Source organism: Oratosquilla oratoria, chromosome 17 (assembly GCF_046742065.1).
Source record: "Oratosquilla oratoria isolate Oo_2021 chromosome 17, ASM4674206v1, whole genome shotgun sequence".
In the NCBI taxonomy this organism is placed as follows: domain Eukaryota; kingdom Metazoa; phylum Arthropoda; class Malacostraca; order Stomatopoda; family Squillidae; genus Oratosquilla; species Oratosquilla oratoria.
Genome location: NC_134793.1, coordinates 28,767,715 through 28,786,178, shown reverse-complemented (window position 1 = coordinate 28,786,178; position 18,464 = coordinate 28,767,715). Strand labels below are relative to the sequence as shown.

At 45.4% G+C, this 18,464-nt stretch overlaps 1 protein-coding gene across 6 annotated transcripts in view; it reads right to left on the bottom strand.

Moving 5' to 3' along the window:
* The window catches only part of LOC143034565 (uncharacterized), a 328,538-nt gene that overhangs the window by 192,499 nt on the left and 117,575 nt on the right, over positions 1-18,464 (bottom strand). For all 6 annotated transcript variants that reach the window (XM_076200807.1, XM_076200808.1, XM_076200803.1 and 3 more), the window contains exons 4-5: positions 3,907-4,178; positions 1,867-1,960 (exon numbers count right to left, since the gene is read on the bottom strand). In XM_076200807.1, coding sequence (XP_076056922.1) covers positions 1,867-1,960; positions 3,907-4,178 — 366 coding nt within the window. The remainder of the gene's footprint in view (positions 1-1,866; positions 1,961-3,906; positions 4,179-18,464) is intronic.

Sequence of the window (18,464 nt, the reverse complement as noted above, 5' to 3'; positions counted from 1 at the left end):
GCAAATACAATTTCCAAGTCTAGAGTCCAGAACAATTTTTTTTTTTTTACCAACTCAGAGCTTTCATGAAACAAAACTTAAATTCGTTGTCAGGCAACTTTTTTTTTTAGGCGGTTCGAATCCTGCCACCGGCGAAGTTGAACCAAGGGCATTATGGTTCATTAAATTCCACGCTACAAAGTCCTCTGTGAGGGGTACCGTCCTAGCCTCCCTATAAAGGGGGAGTTTGTGACGTTAAACCATCACTTATTCGAGAAAATTACCTAACTGTAAAACAAACACTACATAGGAAAATATATCACGAATTAGAAAAATAATAACAATAATGATGATAATAATAATAATAATAATAACAATAACAAAATGATAAAATAAAACAAGTTTGTTTTACGAGATTTGTAGCGTGGGTCAAAACTTTTACTTGTGATTTTATTTTTGAGGAATAAACAGTCACTTTTGCTGCCGAGCATTTTTTTTTTTTTTTAATGTTTTCAGTGGACATTTCCTTCTAAAGAGGAATAGCCAAAAAAAGCGGTCGAAAAGCTATGGTGACGAATTGTGTAGTAAAGCCAGGGCTTTACACACACACACACACACACACACACACACACACACACACCCACACACACACACACGACTGCTAATTCAGCGATCCTAGTTCAAGTCCCGCCCAGAGCAGAAAAAAAAAATAAATAAACAGAATCGTTGCACTACGAGTCGGCACTCCAACTCTGGTGCGAGTGTAAGGTCATCATTATCCATTAATCAGGCCGTATATGAGCTCTGACTTCTCATCCGAAAGAGTAGTTGGCGATCACGATTCTAACACGTGATCCAAGACCAAGGTGACTCACACACTCACTCACTCACACACACACACACACACACACACACACACACACACACACACACAGTGTGCCGGTGCAGTGGCTAGCGTTGTGGCCTCTGGTATGTGAAGTCCCGAGTTCGCGCCGGTTTCCGTCATAAAAATCATTAAATCCACAACCCGTCACTGCCTCCCTTGAGCAAGGAGGCGTTGTGTAACAATCACTCTTGCCTCCGGTTTCACTGAACGGAAACTCGCTGCCCCGGTTGCTGGCAACGGTCCCCGGACTCTCCCACATGTCTCTCTGAGAGGAAATTTTGGACCGCTGTCTGTGTTGTGTGAGACTTTCTATGTCACAGGGTAGTACGGGGCAGGGAACTGACGTCGGTTGTCAGCCCTCCTTAAGTGAAAAGGTGGAGGAAATGCATTTGATGGAGGTAGAGTCGGGGCCCAGTCCGGGGATCGAGTGCCACCTCTCAAGGAGACCAATAGGGTGGTAATGGACATGGAACTGCCTAGTGTAGGCCTCATGGTCTCTTGCAGTCTCTTTCATTCATATGTTCTCATATTCTCTCACGGATCACTCCACTCTTTTTTTTTTTTTTTTCAAAAAAGCAACTCGAGCGGTTTTCGAAAATAATAAAAGAAACCACGATTTTTCGAAATTCTTAAGCCGGAATGTTTTCTGTAAACCTCAAGTTAGTAAACACGAATAAGTTAAAACACACACACACACACACACACAAACACAGCCCAGGGGTGAAATAATATCAGTATCGCTGCGTTGCGAGTCGTTACTCCAACTCTCGTGGACGAGGAGTTGGGTGTGTGTGTGCGTGCGTGTAAGGTCACAGCATTTACCCATAGATCGGTCATATATGAGCTTTGAACTCTCTACCGGGAGGGAAATACCTGTCGATCACAAATCCAACACGTGATCCAAGACCATGGTGAATCACACACACACACACACACACACACACACACACACACACACACACACACACACACATATATATAAAACAAGTAGATACACGTACCTTGCCACACAGTGCTGCTTCGTGCAATGCGCTTCCTTGGCTTGTGCGAACGTTGACCTGATGCCCCTGTTTGAGAAGCAAGGTCACCACTGACCTGGTGGGAGAGAGAGAGAGAGCACAATGAGCAACGTCGAACGGCTTAAACCCCAGCAGTCACATCAAGCTTACGACCCGTTTCCGACCACCTTCGACCGAAAATCAAGCGATCGGTCGGCGACACAAAATTTATGCAAGGAATTGAAATGGAAAAAGTTCATGTGGTTGATAAGATGAAAATCTATGTACTGGGGACTATTCAGTGTGTGTTGTAATCGATCTACCGATCTATCTATCTTATTACCGACTATCAGCGACTTCCAAAGAGCACCTGCAACTGACCGGCGACCCGGTGGTCGGAAACAGGTCGTAAGCTTAGTGTGACTGGGCCATTGGATGAGAGCCGTGCCTCTTTATGAACTTATGTTTCATAATGAGCACGACATCCCCCTCTTTTCTCGGTGGTATTCTTGAAGAACAAAGAAAAAAACTTTCCTTATAGTCTTATACAAATCCTTGGACGGGAAAGATTTATATAAGGAGGTATATATTTTTTTAAGAATACCACTGGAAGATTCTTACAGTGGTATTCTAAAATAATCTTTCCTTTGCAAGGATTTTTATATTAAGATTTATATAAGGATTTTTTTTTTTTCAGAATACCACCGTCTGATTCTTTTACCCCCTCCTCAGATTCTCGTCAAGCGGAATTGTCCGCAAGGATAGAAGCGCTGGTAAACTACAGTTCATCAGAGGAACAACAAGCCCCCCCCCCCTTCCCCAACCTCTTGGACTTCAAGTGATCCCTCTTGGCCAGGTGGAGTAGGTCTTCTTTAAGCTTCGTACGCAAAAGGTCATTCCTGCTTCTGACCTCATTCTGTAGTTCCAAAAAAGGTCAAAGGGCCAAAATGGGTCCTTCAGAGATTTTGTTCTGGCTTCGTACGCAGAAGACAAACCCGCCCTCTTGATCCACAAGGTCAATAAGTGAAACTGGGATATTTAGATATATTGTTCTCGTTAATGAGAAGGGAGATGGAGACAGACATATCAGGGAAATTAGAGATCAAACCGAACAACCGTACATTCAGGAGTGTGGGGAAGAAGAGCAAGGTGGGGTGGACACTGCGTCCGAATGGAGGCAGATAGACTACCAAGAAAGGTGAAGGAAGGAGGAGTAGAGGGCAGACGACCATCAGGGAGACCCAGGTACAGATGGATGGATGAAGTAAGGAAGGACGTGGAGAGGGTGGCACCAAGAGGGAACTTGAAAGAATCGGCAGAGGATAGAACCATCTGGAGAGGCATAGCGAAAGCGGTGAAGGGCCGTCCGGCCTGACAACAAACAGAGTAAGAGTTCTTGTTAATGCCAGACGTTGTTATACAACTTACAAACTTCTGTCCACTAAAGGAGTCGAAACTACTTGGAACCGCCCTATATGGTTCAAATAGTCGAACTGGACCATTCAAAGATTTTTTTCTGGCGAGCTCCAGACGATTCTGTTCAGTTTTGAAGAACCTCTGACCACTAACGGATTGATCCTTCGTGAGCCTTGCTCGACCTCCTGTCGAAGTAGCGTCGAAGACCACCACTCGACCGACATCGTACCCACGGCATTATGCATGACAAGCTATAATGGTTGACATCATCGCGAAAGGTTTCTCTTATTATTAAAACATTTTCTAAGACCTCAACCACTTTCCAATTTGGATATCCTGAAAACGTACAAATATCTCCAGTGGACTATTAGTACATACACTTACTTTTTTTCTTCTTCTTTTTTCAACCACATTAACTTTTCACTTTGAATTCCTTGTCACCACGATCGAGACTGACAATGCGCTCGACGGAGACATATGCGGAAACTGATACGAAGTTTCCGCATATGTCTCGCATTGTCAGTCTCGATCGTGGTGACAAGGAATTAAAAGTGAAAAGTTAATGTGGTTGAAAAGGGATTAATATCTGCACTGGGAACCATTCAGTGTGTGTGTGTATACACTTACTTATGGCCATTTCTGGAGGCGCGGTGGAGCGGCGTGTGCGGGAAGAGGGCCCCGGAAATGGCCGAAGACGAGTACGGCTTCAGAGGATCCGGGTGCGTCTTGATCAGGAGCTCGACGGTGTCGTAGCGTCCGTACTGGGCCGCCAGGTCCAGGGGCGTCTCGTGCTGCAGGTTGGTCAGGGACGGGTCGCCGCCTTGCGACAGGAGCAGCCGAGAGACCTCGGTGTGGCCATACTGGGCAGCGCAGTGGAGGGCCGTTTCGCCTCCCTTGTTCTGTAGAAGAAAAGAGAGTATTCTGTTAGCCATGATGACTAGCGGTTTTATCCCTGGGAACAATATTACGGAGCTGCCTAGTGTAGGCCTTATGGTCTCTTGCAGCCTCCTTCATTCTTATGTTCTTATATCGCGACGAAGAGGTGGAGTCAGAGAAGTGGTTCAGAAGAGATTTAAGAATGGTAACAGAACGGAGGGGTGGAAGAAGTTACAAGTGATCAACATATTTTATTTGTCTATTTATTTGTTTTTGTATTTATTTATTTCTAGTGGAGAGGCTTTATGATATAATGGAAAGAGAATGCAAGTCTACCGTGACGTCACACGTATGAGAGATTACTGTATGGTTGGATTGTTGTAGTGACACGTTACTATCACCATTATGTAACCTATAGTCACCCCTTGTCTTAGTAGTAGCAACAATGGTATCCCCTCCCCAGCTACTACAGGATCATCTGGTCAAGGGAGCAGTCACTATCACTGCAGTTGCCAGTGATCACCAGCTGATTTGCTATGGCGTGCGGTGTACAGTATCTGCTATGGTATACAGTAATGCAGCGTTTCTCAACCAGGGTTCCCCGGAACCCTAAGGTCCCTAAGGGTTCCGCGAGAACAAGTGAGATAAGCTAATGCACTTTTGATTTTTTATATAATTTCATATACGTAACATAATTAAACACGCACGACATATTCTTGGTTATTGTAATAATGCAACATAGACATCACCCTACCTAACCTATTATTACGATGAAAATAGAATGAGAAAGATATGGTATATGTGTTTTTTGTTTTTTTCCAGGGGTTCCTTGAGACATGCAATCTATTTTAAAGGTTACGCAAGGGTAGAAAGGTTGAGAAACGCTGCTGTAATGTCTTTTAAAAGTCTTCTCGGGTTACACTGATACATGTGTGAGGCTTGCAGTGCGTTATTGATTACTACACAACTGGACAAGTTTTACTTTGATGGCAAAGGAGACTCAAAGCAGAGAAATCATGAGTAATTAATTCCCGATGTTTGTTGCAAAAGGCTTTGAAAAAGTTCTTTGCAACAAAAGCCTTTGAAGAAGTCCTTTGTAACGAAAGGTAAGGAGATTATGAAGGCTCATAACATCTCCGTCTAAGTCTCCTAATCCACTACCCTTTGTTAAAAAAATGCATACGGCCTTTACTTCAAGGCGTTTTGAAAATCAGTTACTTGAGGCTGTGATGACACTTCTGGACAACTAGCATTAACACAACATTTATGAATATCTTGCAACACAGATAGGTCCAACAGAAGTATACTCACTAATTCAGTAACTACAAATAAATTAATAAAGATAAATGAGTCGATAGATAAATAAACAATAAATAAACGAAAGCATGTAGTCGCAGTTGTACAGGCATCGGAGCCACCACGACCGCATATGTATATATCGAATCGAATAATCTTGCGTTAATAGGCATCTCGGCGAGCCAGAAACGCCTCCCATTAGATAACAGCAGGGTGCGGAGTACAACTTGCATACGAACTTGTAATCTCTTCACCGCTCTTTCAACGCTCCTTGTTGTAAGAAGAAAGCCCATTAATACAACTCGCACAAAAACTGTCTTAAGCCACCCCTGGACAAAAGAAAATATAATAATGATACTAATAACCCGACGTTACGCGTTAAAAGTCCCTTCCAATGAACCTGTGACTATTTGAACGTATCTCACGCCGCCCTGGGAAAAGAACGGGGGGAAAGGGGCGAGGAGAAAGGGGTTCCGCCGGGCCCGGTGGTGATAATGCAAAGGGGGCCGGGACAACCAGCCGCGGACACGAGGGCGTCCAACGCGGCCAGGAACCTTCAAAGGGGAATTATCACCTTCTCCTTCCAAGGGGGCGTGCCGGCGTGCGTCCATTTGGCTCGTGCAGGGGTAGGAGGTGCGAGGGAGGGGGGTGCGGTGTAATTTCTTTCGCGTCCTTCCTCTTATTTGGCTTTTCCAGTCATGTGAAAAGTGAGGTGGCGGCAGCGGCGGTGATGGTGCGATAAAGGCAGGGTGGATGTTGCTATTGTTGTTGTTGTTGGTGGTGGTAGCGGTGGAGATGGTGGTAGCGGTGGGGGTGGTGATAGCGGTTGTAGTTGTGGTCCTGCGCTGGTATGATGGAGATTCTGGAGTTATTGGTATTTCTGTAGTTATTGTTGTTGTTGGTGGTGGCAGCGGCGTCAGCAGCGGTGATGGTGCAATAAAGACAGGGTGGATGTTGCTATTGTTGCTCTTGTTGTTGTTGGTGGTGGTGGTGGTGGTGGTGGTGGGAGCGGCGTCAGCAGCGGTGATCGTGCAATAAAGACAGGGTGGATGTTGCTATTGTTGCTCTTGTTGTTGTTGTTGTTGTTGTTGGAAGTAACGGTGGAGATGGTGGCAGCGGTGGGGGTGGTGGCAGCGATGGGGTGGTGGTGATAGTGGTTGTAGTTGTGGTCCTGCAGTGATATGGTGGAGATTCTGGAGTTATTGGTATTTCTGTAGTTGTTGTTGTTACTGGCGGTGGTGGTGGTAGCGGTGGGGGTGGTGATAGTGGTTGTAGTTGTGGTCCTGCGGTGGTATGATGGAGATTCTGGAGTTATTGGTATTACTGTAGTTGTTGTTGTTGTTGTTGGAAGTAACGGTGGAGATGGTGGCAGCGGTGGGGGTGGTGATAGTGGTTGTAGTTGTGGTTTTGCGGTGGTATGATGGAGATCCTGGAGTTATTGGTATTATTATAGTTGTTGTTGGTGGTGGTGATGGTGGAGGTTGCGGCGGTGGTGGTAGTGGTGGTGATGGTAGTAGTGACAGTAACAGTGATGATGGCGAGGGAGGGGGGGGGTTCTGTCATCTTATTCTTCATACGCTTCAGCCCCACCATGCTTCATATTCACGTCTTTACATCAAAACTTCGACTCCTGTGTATCTGACAGTCGACCTCGGCTTGAAAGAACTCTGAAGCGGTCGGGACCCCGTTCAGGCATGTTCAGACTTTCGATGAATGACAGAAATCGTCTGTCGAGGCATAGTGATGCAATGTATCAAAGAGAAATTTCAAACATTCTAAATAATTTCTGGCTCGTCGGCAGGCGATTTTATTCGACTCTGAAGAACCCCAGAGGTCAGACATGTTTGCGCACTTAATCGTCACGGGTTCCATTTGGTTTCCTCACTGACGTCACCGAATGACGTCACTTCCGGAAGAGATATTGAAAGCTTTTCTCTCCTCCTTAGCCGGAGGTCAAGAGCTCGAAGCTGACCCATGACGTCATCCTCGGAGAGCCGAGCCGAGCCGACCCGAGCCGAGCCGAACCGAGCCGCCACGACACGCGACAGCCTTCCCCCACCCCTGCTCTCCCCTCCCCCCCTCCCCCAACCACCCTTTCGAACCCGTTAACGGGCACAACCGGTTAACGAGGGCTAATCCAGCTATGGGGAGGGGAAGGGAGGGGCAAGGAGGAGGAGGAGGAAAGGGGGAGGGGTAAAAACGAGGAACAGGGCAAGGGAGAGGGGAAAGGACAAAATGAGGGGAAGAGAAAGGGGAAAGGGAGGGGAGAGGCATGGGAAAGGAAGGGGGAAAAGAAGAGGGAAGGAAGGAGAAAGGAAGAGGAAAGGGAAGGGAAGGGAAAGGAAGGGAAAAGGAAAGGGAAAGGAAATGGAGAATAGGAGAGGAAGAGGAGGAGAATGGAAGAGAAAGGAAAAGAAAAGAGATTGGAGGGAAAGAGAGGGGAAGGAGTGGGGAAGGGAAGGGATGGGAAGGGAAGGGGAAACAAAAAGGTAAAATGACCGAGAAAAGGACGGGATAAACGAATGAAAAAAGGGAAGACAAGAGGGAAGGGGAAGGAAAGAGAGGAAGAGAGAGAGTGGAAGAGAAAGTGGAAAGGAACAGTGAGGAGGAAGGGGGAGAAAAGGGGGGGAGAGGGGGAGGAGGAGGAGGAGAAAGGAGGGGAAGAGGATCGACAGTTAGGAGATGGGAAAGGGACGAGGAGGAGGAAGAGGAGGAGGAGGAGGAGATATAGGGAAGATAAAGGGTGAGGAAAAGCAGGAGGTGAAGGGGAGTGAATTTGAATCACTACAAAAACGACAAAAAGGTGTCTACTGCAGCCATATTTGCTAATGACACAGCTGCGCAAAAGTGCGAATGGGCACACAAATATACTGGACATTACACACACACACACACACACACACACACACACCGACTCGGTGGTACAGTTGGTAGAGCGCTGGAATGGGAAGCAGAAATGCTCCTAATACCCAGTTCGAATCCTGCCCAGGGCCGAAATTATTTCGGTATCGCTGTGCCTCGGGTCGTACTCTGACTCTCGTGGGCGGGGAGTTGGGGGTGTGTGTGTGTGCAAGGTCATAGCATTACCCATAGATCGGACCTACGAGCTCTGAGCTCTCTTCCAGGAGGGAAATAGCTGTCGATCACGAACACGTGATCCAAAGACCAAGTGAAAAAGTGAATACACACACACACACACGGTGGCGCGGTTGGTAGAGTCTCAGACTGTCAGTACGGGGGTGCCGGCGGTACCTGGTTCGAATCCTGCCCAAGGCTGAAATTATTTCAGTATCGCTGTGCTTCGAGTCGTTACTCCAACTCTCATGGGCGGGGAGTTGGGTGTGTGTGTGTGTGCGTGTAAGGTCATAGCATTACCCATAGATCGGTCATAAGAGCTCTGAGCTCTCTTCCGGGAGGGAAACAGCTGTCGATCACGAGTCCAACACGTGATCCAAAGACCAAGGTGAATCACATCATAGGTTACAACAACAAAACAAAAATACCGACAGATCAACTTTCGCTCCATAACGAAGTCGGATAAAGAAGAAGAAAGAAGAAACGAATAAAGAAAGAAAAATGGAGGAAAACAAATAAATAAAATAACCCCATTTATATAAAAAATAATAATTAATTGGTTGATGTTACAGCATATGTTCAAGGTATACTTTATACATCACGTTCCTGGGCCAACATTTTATCTTAACTTGTGTTATTAACATGATCAACACAAAGTGCCTTACCACTTCCATCATCACAGCCATGTCCTCCTCGAACAACGCACCATCAACATTATTTCCAATTAAAACATGATCACCGTTTATCTTTCTTCTGCAGGAGCCAAGAGGGAGGGAGGGAAGGGTGGATGGGAGTGGAGTATGTGGGGATGGGATGGATGGGAGTGGTTTTTATGCCTTTGTTTTTTGGCTACCTCCCTTGTAAGAGGGAAAAAGCCTTTGGTATACTGTATGTATGTATGTATGTACAAGGTATGTACGTATTTGTGAATGGTATGTATGTATGTATGTATGTATTTGTGTGTGTATGTATTTGTATATGTATGTATGTACGTATGTATGCATGTATGTATCTTTATCATACACCCTATTTCCTTATCCGAAAACATCATCAGAATCTTTGCAACTTCCACCGACTGCACAGTTTTCTTGGGACAGCTTAGAAAGAGACATAGCCAGCGCTGGAACCTTGCAGGAACTGAAATCCAAATACGGTAACTGGAGAATAAGGAGACAAAGCCTCAGTTAAGATAAATAGAGAGTAATAGACAGGGCCCCACGAGTGTTGCTCCTTTCATGTAGGCTACGATTAGGTAAACTAGGTAAGCACGCGCGCGCGCGCACACACACACACACACACACATACGCGTACACACACACACACACACACACACACATATATATATACGCACACATACATACACACACACATACATACACATACACACCCACACACACACACATACATACCCATTCACACACACACACACACACACATGCACACACACACATAAACAAGAGGACATGGAAGGAAACTCAAAAAGGACAGTTATAGAAGAGATCTGAAAAAGAAAATAGCTTTCCCCACAGAGTGGTGGATGTATGGAACATAATAAACGAAACAATAGTGTGTGCAAAAACAATACACGAATTTAAGGACAAATTAGACATGGCGAGATACAGAGACGGGACACCACGAGCATAGCTCCCCTTCCCGTAAGATACAACTAGGTAAATACACACACGCGCACACACACACACACACACACACACACACACAGAACCATGGCACCTAACAAATCTCCTACCATATTTAATAACTACATCCGTGCATCATGAGACATCCCTATTTTCATCGCATTAAACCTATCTCCATATTCCGCTACATACCACCACGAGCTAACTATGATATAACAAGCCAAGTATCACTGAGATACCCACACACGTGCAGTTTCAACTGACAGTTATAACTGAACAGTTGTAACTGTCAGTTTAAACTGCACGTGTATGGCCGGCCTTAGGGTTCTCAACATGCTTTCTCGTATATCTCCTGCTTATGCATTACTGTTCTTTCGCCTCCCGGGGACCACATTACAACACTGAATTTAATCGCTAACTACCACTGGTTTCCAAAATTTTGGTATCTCCTGCAAAAAGTGGACTCCCCCGCCCCGTCCGACTCGCCCCCAGGGGTCCGTGGACCGTAAGCTGAGAACCAGTTCTTTAGACAAGTTCATTTGCCAAACAGTCACTAACCTTGCAGCCGCCACTTTCTCCTTCAACAGCCCCTACCGTCACCCAGTCACCTTCCAAAGATGGACCCATTCCTGACCCATTCTTCGTTGCTCCGGGATCCACCCTATGTACCGGAGTCAATCAACCATCCCAAGTTATGCCCACGCTTCTATCTTTGTAGATCATCTTGCACCGCTGTCACGTGTTAGCTTGCTCCCTCCATATTTTTTCTGTATCTTACTTCAGCAAAACCAGTGTGAGTTCCATCAGGGTCCGGGGATTACACGAGGAATCATCACCCCAGACTTCGCCAGGGTGACGATTCTTCATGTGGGCCATCCTGGGTTTACGATTTTTCGGTTGTGTAAGTTGATGAAAATGAGAATAACCCTCATTCAACCTAACTTAATGTTTATTCCACTGTTGATATTCGGCGTACTGGGGTGACAATTCTTCAGGTGGGATCTCATGGGGTGACGATTCTTCATGTGGGGGTTCTGGGGTGACAATTCTTCAAGTGGGATCTCATGGGTTAACGATTCTTCATGTGGGCGTTCTGGGGTGGCAATTCTTCATGTGGTATCTCATGGGTTGACGATTCTTCATGTGGGCGTTCTGGGGTGACGATTCTTCATGTGGGCGTTCTGGGGTGACAATTCTTCAAGTGGTATCTCATGGGTTGACGATTCATGTGGGCGTTCTGGGGTGACGATTCTTCAAGTGGGATCTCATGTGTTGACGATTCTTCATGTGGGCGTTCTGGGGTGACAATTCTTCATGTGACCCAGGTTCAGTTAATGATTCTGGGGTCTCTAAGATGCCCTACCGTGTTATGTATGTGAATAGCCCCCACCCCCATATACTTCCCACGGTTTTAAGCTTTCATTTGATGAAAGCAATCAAAAGAAGCACAGGTGTTGTACAAGTACATGACGTGGATATAAAATTTATAGAAATAAATAAATAAATAAATAAATAACCTGAGATAATATCGAGTGAAGCCAGTCCTCCATGCCCCGCTACACTGTGAACGTGTTAATACTTAATGGACAATTTAAATCTTCTTGTACAATCCAAAATAACATCACTACGTCACTAAGGTTAAGCATTTGTAGTTTGATATATATCAGGAAATGATGACAAGACTAGATGTGATGACGACTGCATGGAATTTCGTGTTCCGCATTTTCGTTTAACCCACCGTTTCCCAACCCTGGGGGGGGGGGGGGTCGCCAATCGTTTCTCCTGGGGTCGCTAAAACATCTTGTATGCTAATTCTTTTTAAATTCATATAGCTATGATAGAATTCAATGGTGTTAACTTTGTCTTTTGAAACCTTACATTACCTTTCTTACACATACATTTATTATACTGTACTTGTCCCCTACTTTTTACAGTCAACAACTAGTCATATATGATTAATGCATATACAAATACATTAGTGGGGGTCACGGTCAGATCATGAGGATCATATTGGGGGTCGCCTGAAACAAAAGGTTGGGAAACTGGTTTAACCCTTCATTTAAGTGCTGCCTGGTGATTTTATTCATGTGAACGAAAGCCCTTCCAGGACTATTCAGGATCCTCATTGCTAGACACGACGCCAGGGTCACGTGACGCTGTCGTCGGCAACAGCAGCAGGGGATGACGACGAACATGACCTGGGTGACTGGGCACTTTCTTTGGGTGAATCCTCATCGGCAAGAATCGGCACTTTTTTGAAGAATCGGCATCGGTTTTTTTTTTTTTTTTATTCGTCATCGGCAATATCTTGCCGATGAGGATGCCGATCCCCCCCCCTACAAAAAAAAAAAAATGCCGATTCTTGCTGAAGACGATTAATCGGCACACCCCTAGACAGGGATGCCCCCCCCCCCCAGCTGCCTTGGACGAAGTGCCCAGCAAGGGTCGTCCCTCCTCACCCGGACAACCAGGTAATTACACAAACACAAGACACTCTACCCCTTCTCTGGCTGACACCAACACACACCAAAGACAACTCAGTGCCAGTCGGAGTGACTAAAAGAAAAGCACGACTGAGGATGAAAATGATAAATCATAAAAGCTTGAATAATAAAAAAAAAAGGCCTAATATTGAAACTTTTGAATTGATTGGCCCCATCAAGCCTTCGTCCCTGTTTGCTTCCATCCATCCATTCAGCCATTAAAAGCCCTCATTAATACCCTCGCCGGCTCAAATGGAACCATAGAAAACGAACAGTGGTGCATTAGTGACAGGGCTCCCGAGGTTGCCCGAGTGAAGGCATATCAATTTATTTCATGCCTTTTATCAGTTTAATTGGGACATGAATAATGACGAAGTAACGTTTGGCACCATGGCGCACACGTTCCCTCCGGGTCGCCATAAACGAAATCGCCGTAGAAAACGTAATAGACGCATTACAGAGCACGGTCACGGTCGAGGGGGCAAATTAATTAATGCTGGTTCTTTACTCTCTTGTCACTCTGGCTGGAAACTGAAGCCATTTTTCATTTCCGTTCCTGGGGATTCAATGGGCGGGGCTTAAAACAGTGGCACAGAATGGTATATGGGAAAAATCCATTTTCAAAGCGCCAATATAAAGTAGATATGGATGGAATCATTTCTTTAAAATAAAAGTGGTTTTCTGGTGCCTCTATGGTTATGGGGCTTCTATGGTAACTCGCATCACACTGTTCAACTGAACACATGAACAAGATAAACGAGATCTGACCACTGTGATGAAGGAGTAGTAACTATAGGATTGTTCAAAATGACATACTGACACTGTTGGTCTCATATTTGTGTCACTGTTGGTGCTGTTCCTATTTCTGGTGTTTTAACTTTGACGTCATTGTTGCTGTCACTACTGCCATCATCGCCGGCGTCGTTGTTTTTGTTGTTATCTTAGTTTTTGTTGTTTTTGTTCTAAATGCTGCTGCCCCTGCTGCTATTGATGCTCGACGAACATGACCTGGGTGACTGGGCACTTTTTTTTGGGTGAATCCTCATCGGAAAGAATCGGCACTTTTTTTGAAGAATAGTTTTTTTTTTTTTTTAAGATTCCCTTCATTTTCATAATACACGAAATCAGTCGCGTTATAAACGGGAAGATGATCCCGTCATCCCATGTAAGTGAAATGGTATATTCGTCAAAAAATCTTGGTATTGGTGCCCTTTATCGAATCATATATAAAATTACTGCCATATATTAGTGACATTTTTGCAAAAGACACACACACACAAACACACACACACACATTTATATATATATATATATAAATGTGTGTGTGTGTGTGTGTGTGTGTGTGTGTGTGTGTGTGCGTGTGTGTGCGTGCGTGTGTGTACGTGTATACATATATGTATCACCCTTATAAAACTCCACAAAACTCCCATGTTGTAAAGACTTGCACTCACAGACTTCGTACGCAAAAGCATACATGTACATTTGTGAAAGTTGTGGGGGAAAATCAGCTTTACTTTATCTTTCCATATGAAGGGCTCTCTCCAGAGCTAACTAGCTTAAACTGTAAAAATTAGTCACCCCACCCCACAAAAGAAAAGAAAAAAGAAAGAAAAATACATACACACACACACACACATATATACAGTGTATATATATATATATATATATATATATATATATATATATATTAGTAAATTTAGTGAGCAGGTTTTCTTGAATACATTTTCTCTGTAAGAGAAAGGGAGAGCTCTCCCTTTCTTTTACAGAGGAAGATAGCGAGAAAGATTGAAAGTATTAATAAAATCATGAACACAGAATATACTGTATTGTTCAACAGAATATATATATATATATATATATATATATATATATATATATATATTTTTTTTTTTTGTAGGTGGCCTATAGGACTTTTATTTCGGTATGAACTTGTCTCTTAAGCTTCCATAGTTTGGGAGCGCCAACTGTGGCCAAACTAAAGCGGAACGCTCCTAGGAACGCACCGAGGAACGCGCCCAGCTCTTGCCATTTCCATTCGTCCCTTTTGTACCGGACAGTCCTTTACTGATTTTGTTCAAGGGCTGACATACAACCCGGTGATTCTAAGATAGATCCTGAGCGGCCTCGTGAATATAGTAAAAATATAAATACACAGAAATGAACTAAATACTCATATACAAATAAATTACAAAACAGATATAAACAGTTGTTAAAAGAAAGGGAGCGCGGTGACAATAAAATGTCTTTAGGCACAAATCTTGTTACGAGTCCTTTGTGGCCAAGGCAGCATCCCGAATGAAAGATCACACAAGAGAACACCGCCGAAGTTCACCTCCTGTGGTGCAAAAAATCCCTTTTAGGAAATAAAGAGAAGAAAAGAACGAGAAGAAAAGGGAGGGGGAGAGAGAGAGAGAGAGAGAGAGAGAGAGAGAGAGAGAGAGAGAGAGAGAGAGAGAGAGAGAGAGAGAGAGGGGGGGGGGAAGAGGGAGAGAGGAGAAAGAGAAAGACGGAGGGAGGGAAGGACTGAGAGAGAGCAAAAAGAGAGCTGGAAGGAACAGAAAGAAATAGGAGGGATCAAGAGAGCGAGAACGAGAGCGAGGACGAAAGAGCCAAAGACCGGTTTATTAAATATCGTCGTCGGCCGATCCTACGGGGCAACTCACAAATCACGGGTTTCCACGCGCTCCGCCACCTCGACTGTCCCCCTCCTCCAGCAGGAGGAGGAACATTAACGAGAGCCAGCGGGGCGCGGCGACTTTGCCGGAAGAACTTGCAGGCACTTTAACCTTTTCGCTAATGTACTAGAAGGGTTTAATTGGACCTTGATGTATGGCGCCTCCATACTAAGAGCCAAGGCATTGGTAATGGTGGCGGGAGGGGTGGTGGTGGTGGATTTGGGCGTGGTGGTGGTGGTGGATGTGGGCGTGGTGGTGGTGGATGTGGGCGTGGTGGTGGTGGATGTGGGCGTGGTGGTGGTGGATGTGGGCGTGGTGGTGGATGTGGGCGTGGTGGTGGTGGATGTGGGCGTGGTGGTGGTGGATGTGGGCGTGGTGGTGGTGGATTTGGGCGTGGTGGTGGTGGATGTGGGCGTGGTGGTGGTGGTGGATGTGGGCGTGGTGGTGGTGGTGGATGTGGGCGTGGTGGTGGATGTGGGCGTGGTGGTGGTGGTGGATGTGGGCGTGGTGGTGGTGGTGGATGTGGGCGTGGTGGTGGATGTGGGCGTGGTGGTGGATGTGGGCGTGGTGGTGGTGGCTCTGGTGGTGGTGGTAAATGAAGTTTGAAAGGAAAATCGAGACGGTTCACATATAAATAAATAAACCCAGACTTCGACAGGGTGACAATTCTTCATTGTGGGCTATCCTAGGGCAACAATTCTTCATTTGGCCTATCCTAATGTGGCAATTCTTCATGTGGGTCATCCTAGGGTGACAATTCTTCATATGGGCCATCCTGGGTTTACGATTCTTCAGTGGTATAAGTTGATGATGTCAATTAGGATAACCCTCATTCAACCTAACCTAATCTTTATTCCACTGTTGATATTCGGCGTACTGGGGCGACAATTCTTCAGGTGGGATTTCCTGGGGTGGCAATTCTTCATTGTATGATATGGTTTAACGTCACAGACTCCTCCCATTGGAAGGCTGGGACGGTGCCCCTTACAGAGGACTTTGTAGCGTGGAATTTAATTAACCATACCCTTGGTTCAACTTCGCCGGTGGCAGGATTCGAACCGCTATTCCCTCGATCTTCGCCGCAAGTAACAACGCCCCAACCCGCTCAGCCGAAGGCCAAACCTGATTTAAGTGATAACACACACACACACACACACGACTCGGTGGCGCATTGGTAGAGATCCTAGCCGCTACTACGGCGGTCCGGGTTAAAATCCCAACCAGGGTTAAAATAATTTCAGTATCGCTGTGCTGCGAGTCGTTACTCCAACTCTCGTGGGTGGGTAGTTGTGTGTGTGTGTGCGTGTAAGGTCACAGCATTACCCATAGATCTGTTATATATGAGCTCTGAGCTCTCTTCCGGGAGGGAAATAGCTGTCGATCACGAGTCCAACACGTGACCCAAGACCATGGTGAATCACACACACACACACACACACACACACACACACACACACACACACACATTGAACAACATGCTAGAGACAAATACAGCTCTAATTCTACTATGGTGAATCTTCCCTAATGTATTTGTTTATTATGAATGAATGAATCTATTCATTCAATTATCTATTCTTCTGGGGAACAAAAGACACTGTCTTTGAACAGTGTAGTCCACTCCACCGTTTCCCGTCAAGTATTCTTGGTTTGTCAATGTTGCTCTTCCTTGACGTAACATCACTGATATAATTTAATTTTATTTTATTTTATTTTTTTTTTTTGGGGGGGGAGTGAAAATACATTCCGAGCACATGGGTTCTCATCTCCTGACAAGGTTCTTTGAATTGAGCTTCCAGAGCTGAAAAAAAAGAATAACAGGATAAAAAAAAAATCACACTTGGCTTAATTAACAAAAAAAGAATTGTGGAGATGTTCCTCAACGTGTATTCATTCTCAGCCACGAAGTCTTTGCAGTCATTGTCGTGATGGACGACGCTCATTTGAAAGTAAAGAGGAGGAAGAAGGAGGAGGAGGTGGTGGTAGGGGTGAAGGAAGAGAAGAATGAGGAGATGGGGAGGGGAGAGAGAGGGGAAGGTGAAGGGTGGGGGAGGAGAGAGGGGAAGGTGAAGGGTGGGGGAGGAGAGAGGGGAAGGTGAAGGGTGGGGGAGGAGGAAGGTGGAGGAGTAGGAGGAGGACACTGACGAAGAAGAGGCCAACGCTGTAGAGGAAGAAGTGGTGGACTTTCCTTAGCTCGGACCACCTCGCCATGAACCAAAAGGTCCCCCCAAAAAGAGCGTGGGAGACCTGCTCTGGTCTGTGGTGAGGAGTCCTGTAGGGCCAGGAAGCATCGGCCGCTCTCGAGGAGGGAAAGAGGAAAGGAAGGAAGGAGAGAAGGAGGGAGCGACGGAGGGAGGGGGAAAGTAAGAAGGGAGGAAAGGAATGAATGAATGGACAAACAAACGAAGAAAGTAAGGATGAAAGGAGGGAAGGAAGGAAGGAAGGAAGGAAGGAAGGAAGGAAGGAGGGAGGGGGGGAGGGGGTAAGTAAGAAGGGAGGCTAGGAATGAATGAATGGACAAACAAACGAAGAAAGTAAGGATGAAAGGAGGGAAGGAAGGAGGGAGGGAGGGAGGGAAGAAAAGAGGGAGGGAGGGAGGGAGAGAGGGAGAGAGGGAGAGAGGGAGGTTGGGAGGGAGCGAGAGGGAAAGTAAGAATAGAGGAAAGGAATGAATGAATGGACGAACAAACGAAGGAAGTAAGGATGAAAGGAAGGAAAGAAGGAGGGAGGGAGAGAGGGAGGGAGGGAGGGAGGGCAGGAGAGAAGAAGAGGTGTAAGAAGCCAAGAGAACTGAGAAGAAGATTAGCAGAGTGCTACTAACATGACCTATACAATGTTGTGTCAGTAGACCATTTCATTCAGCTAAGGCACTGTTTTTCCTGAGGTCGCTAAGACATCTTATATATATATATATATATATATATATATATATATATATATATATATATTTTTTTTTTTTTTTTTTTTTTTACAAAATTATATGAATTCAGTACAATAACCGTATATATTAACACATATACAAACAGATTGGTGGGGTTGAGGTCACATTATGAGGAACATATTGGGGAAACACTGAGCTAAGAAATGTTGTCGTTTTGAGGCGCCGTCCGTCCATTTTCTAATAAAATCGCCTGACGCCTCACTAT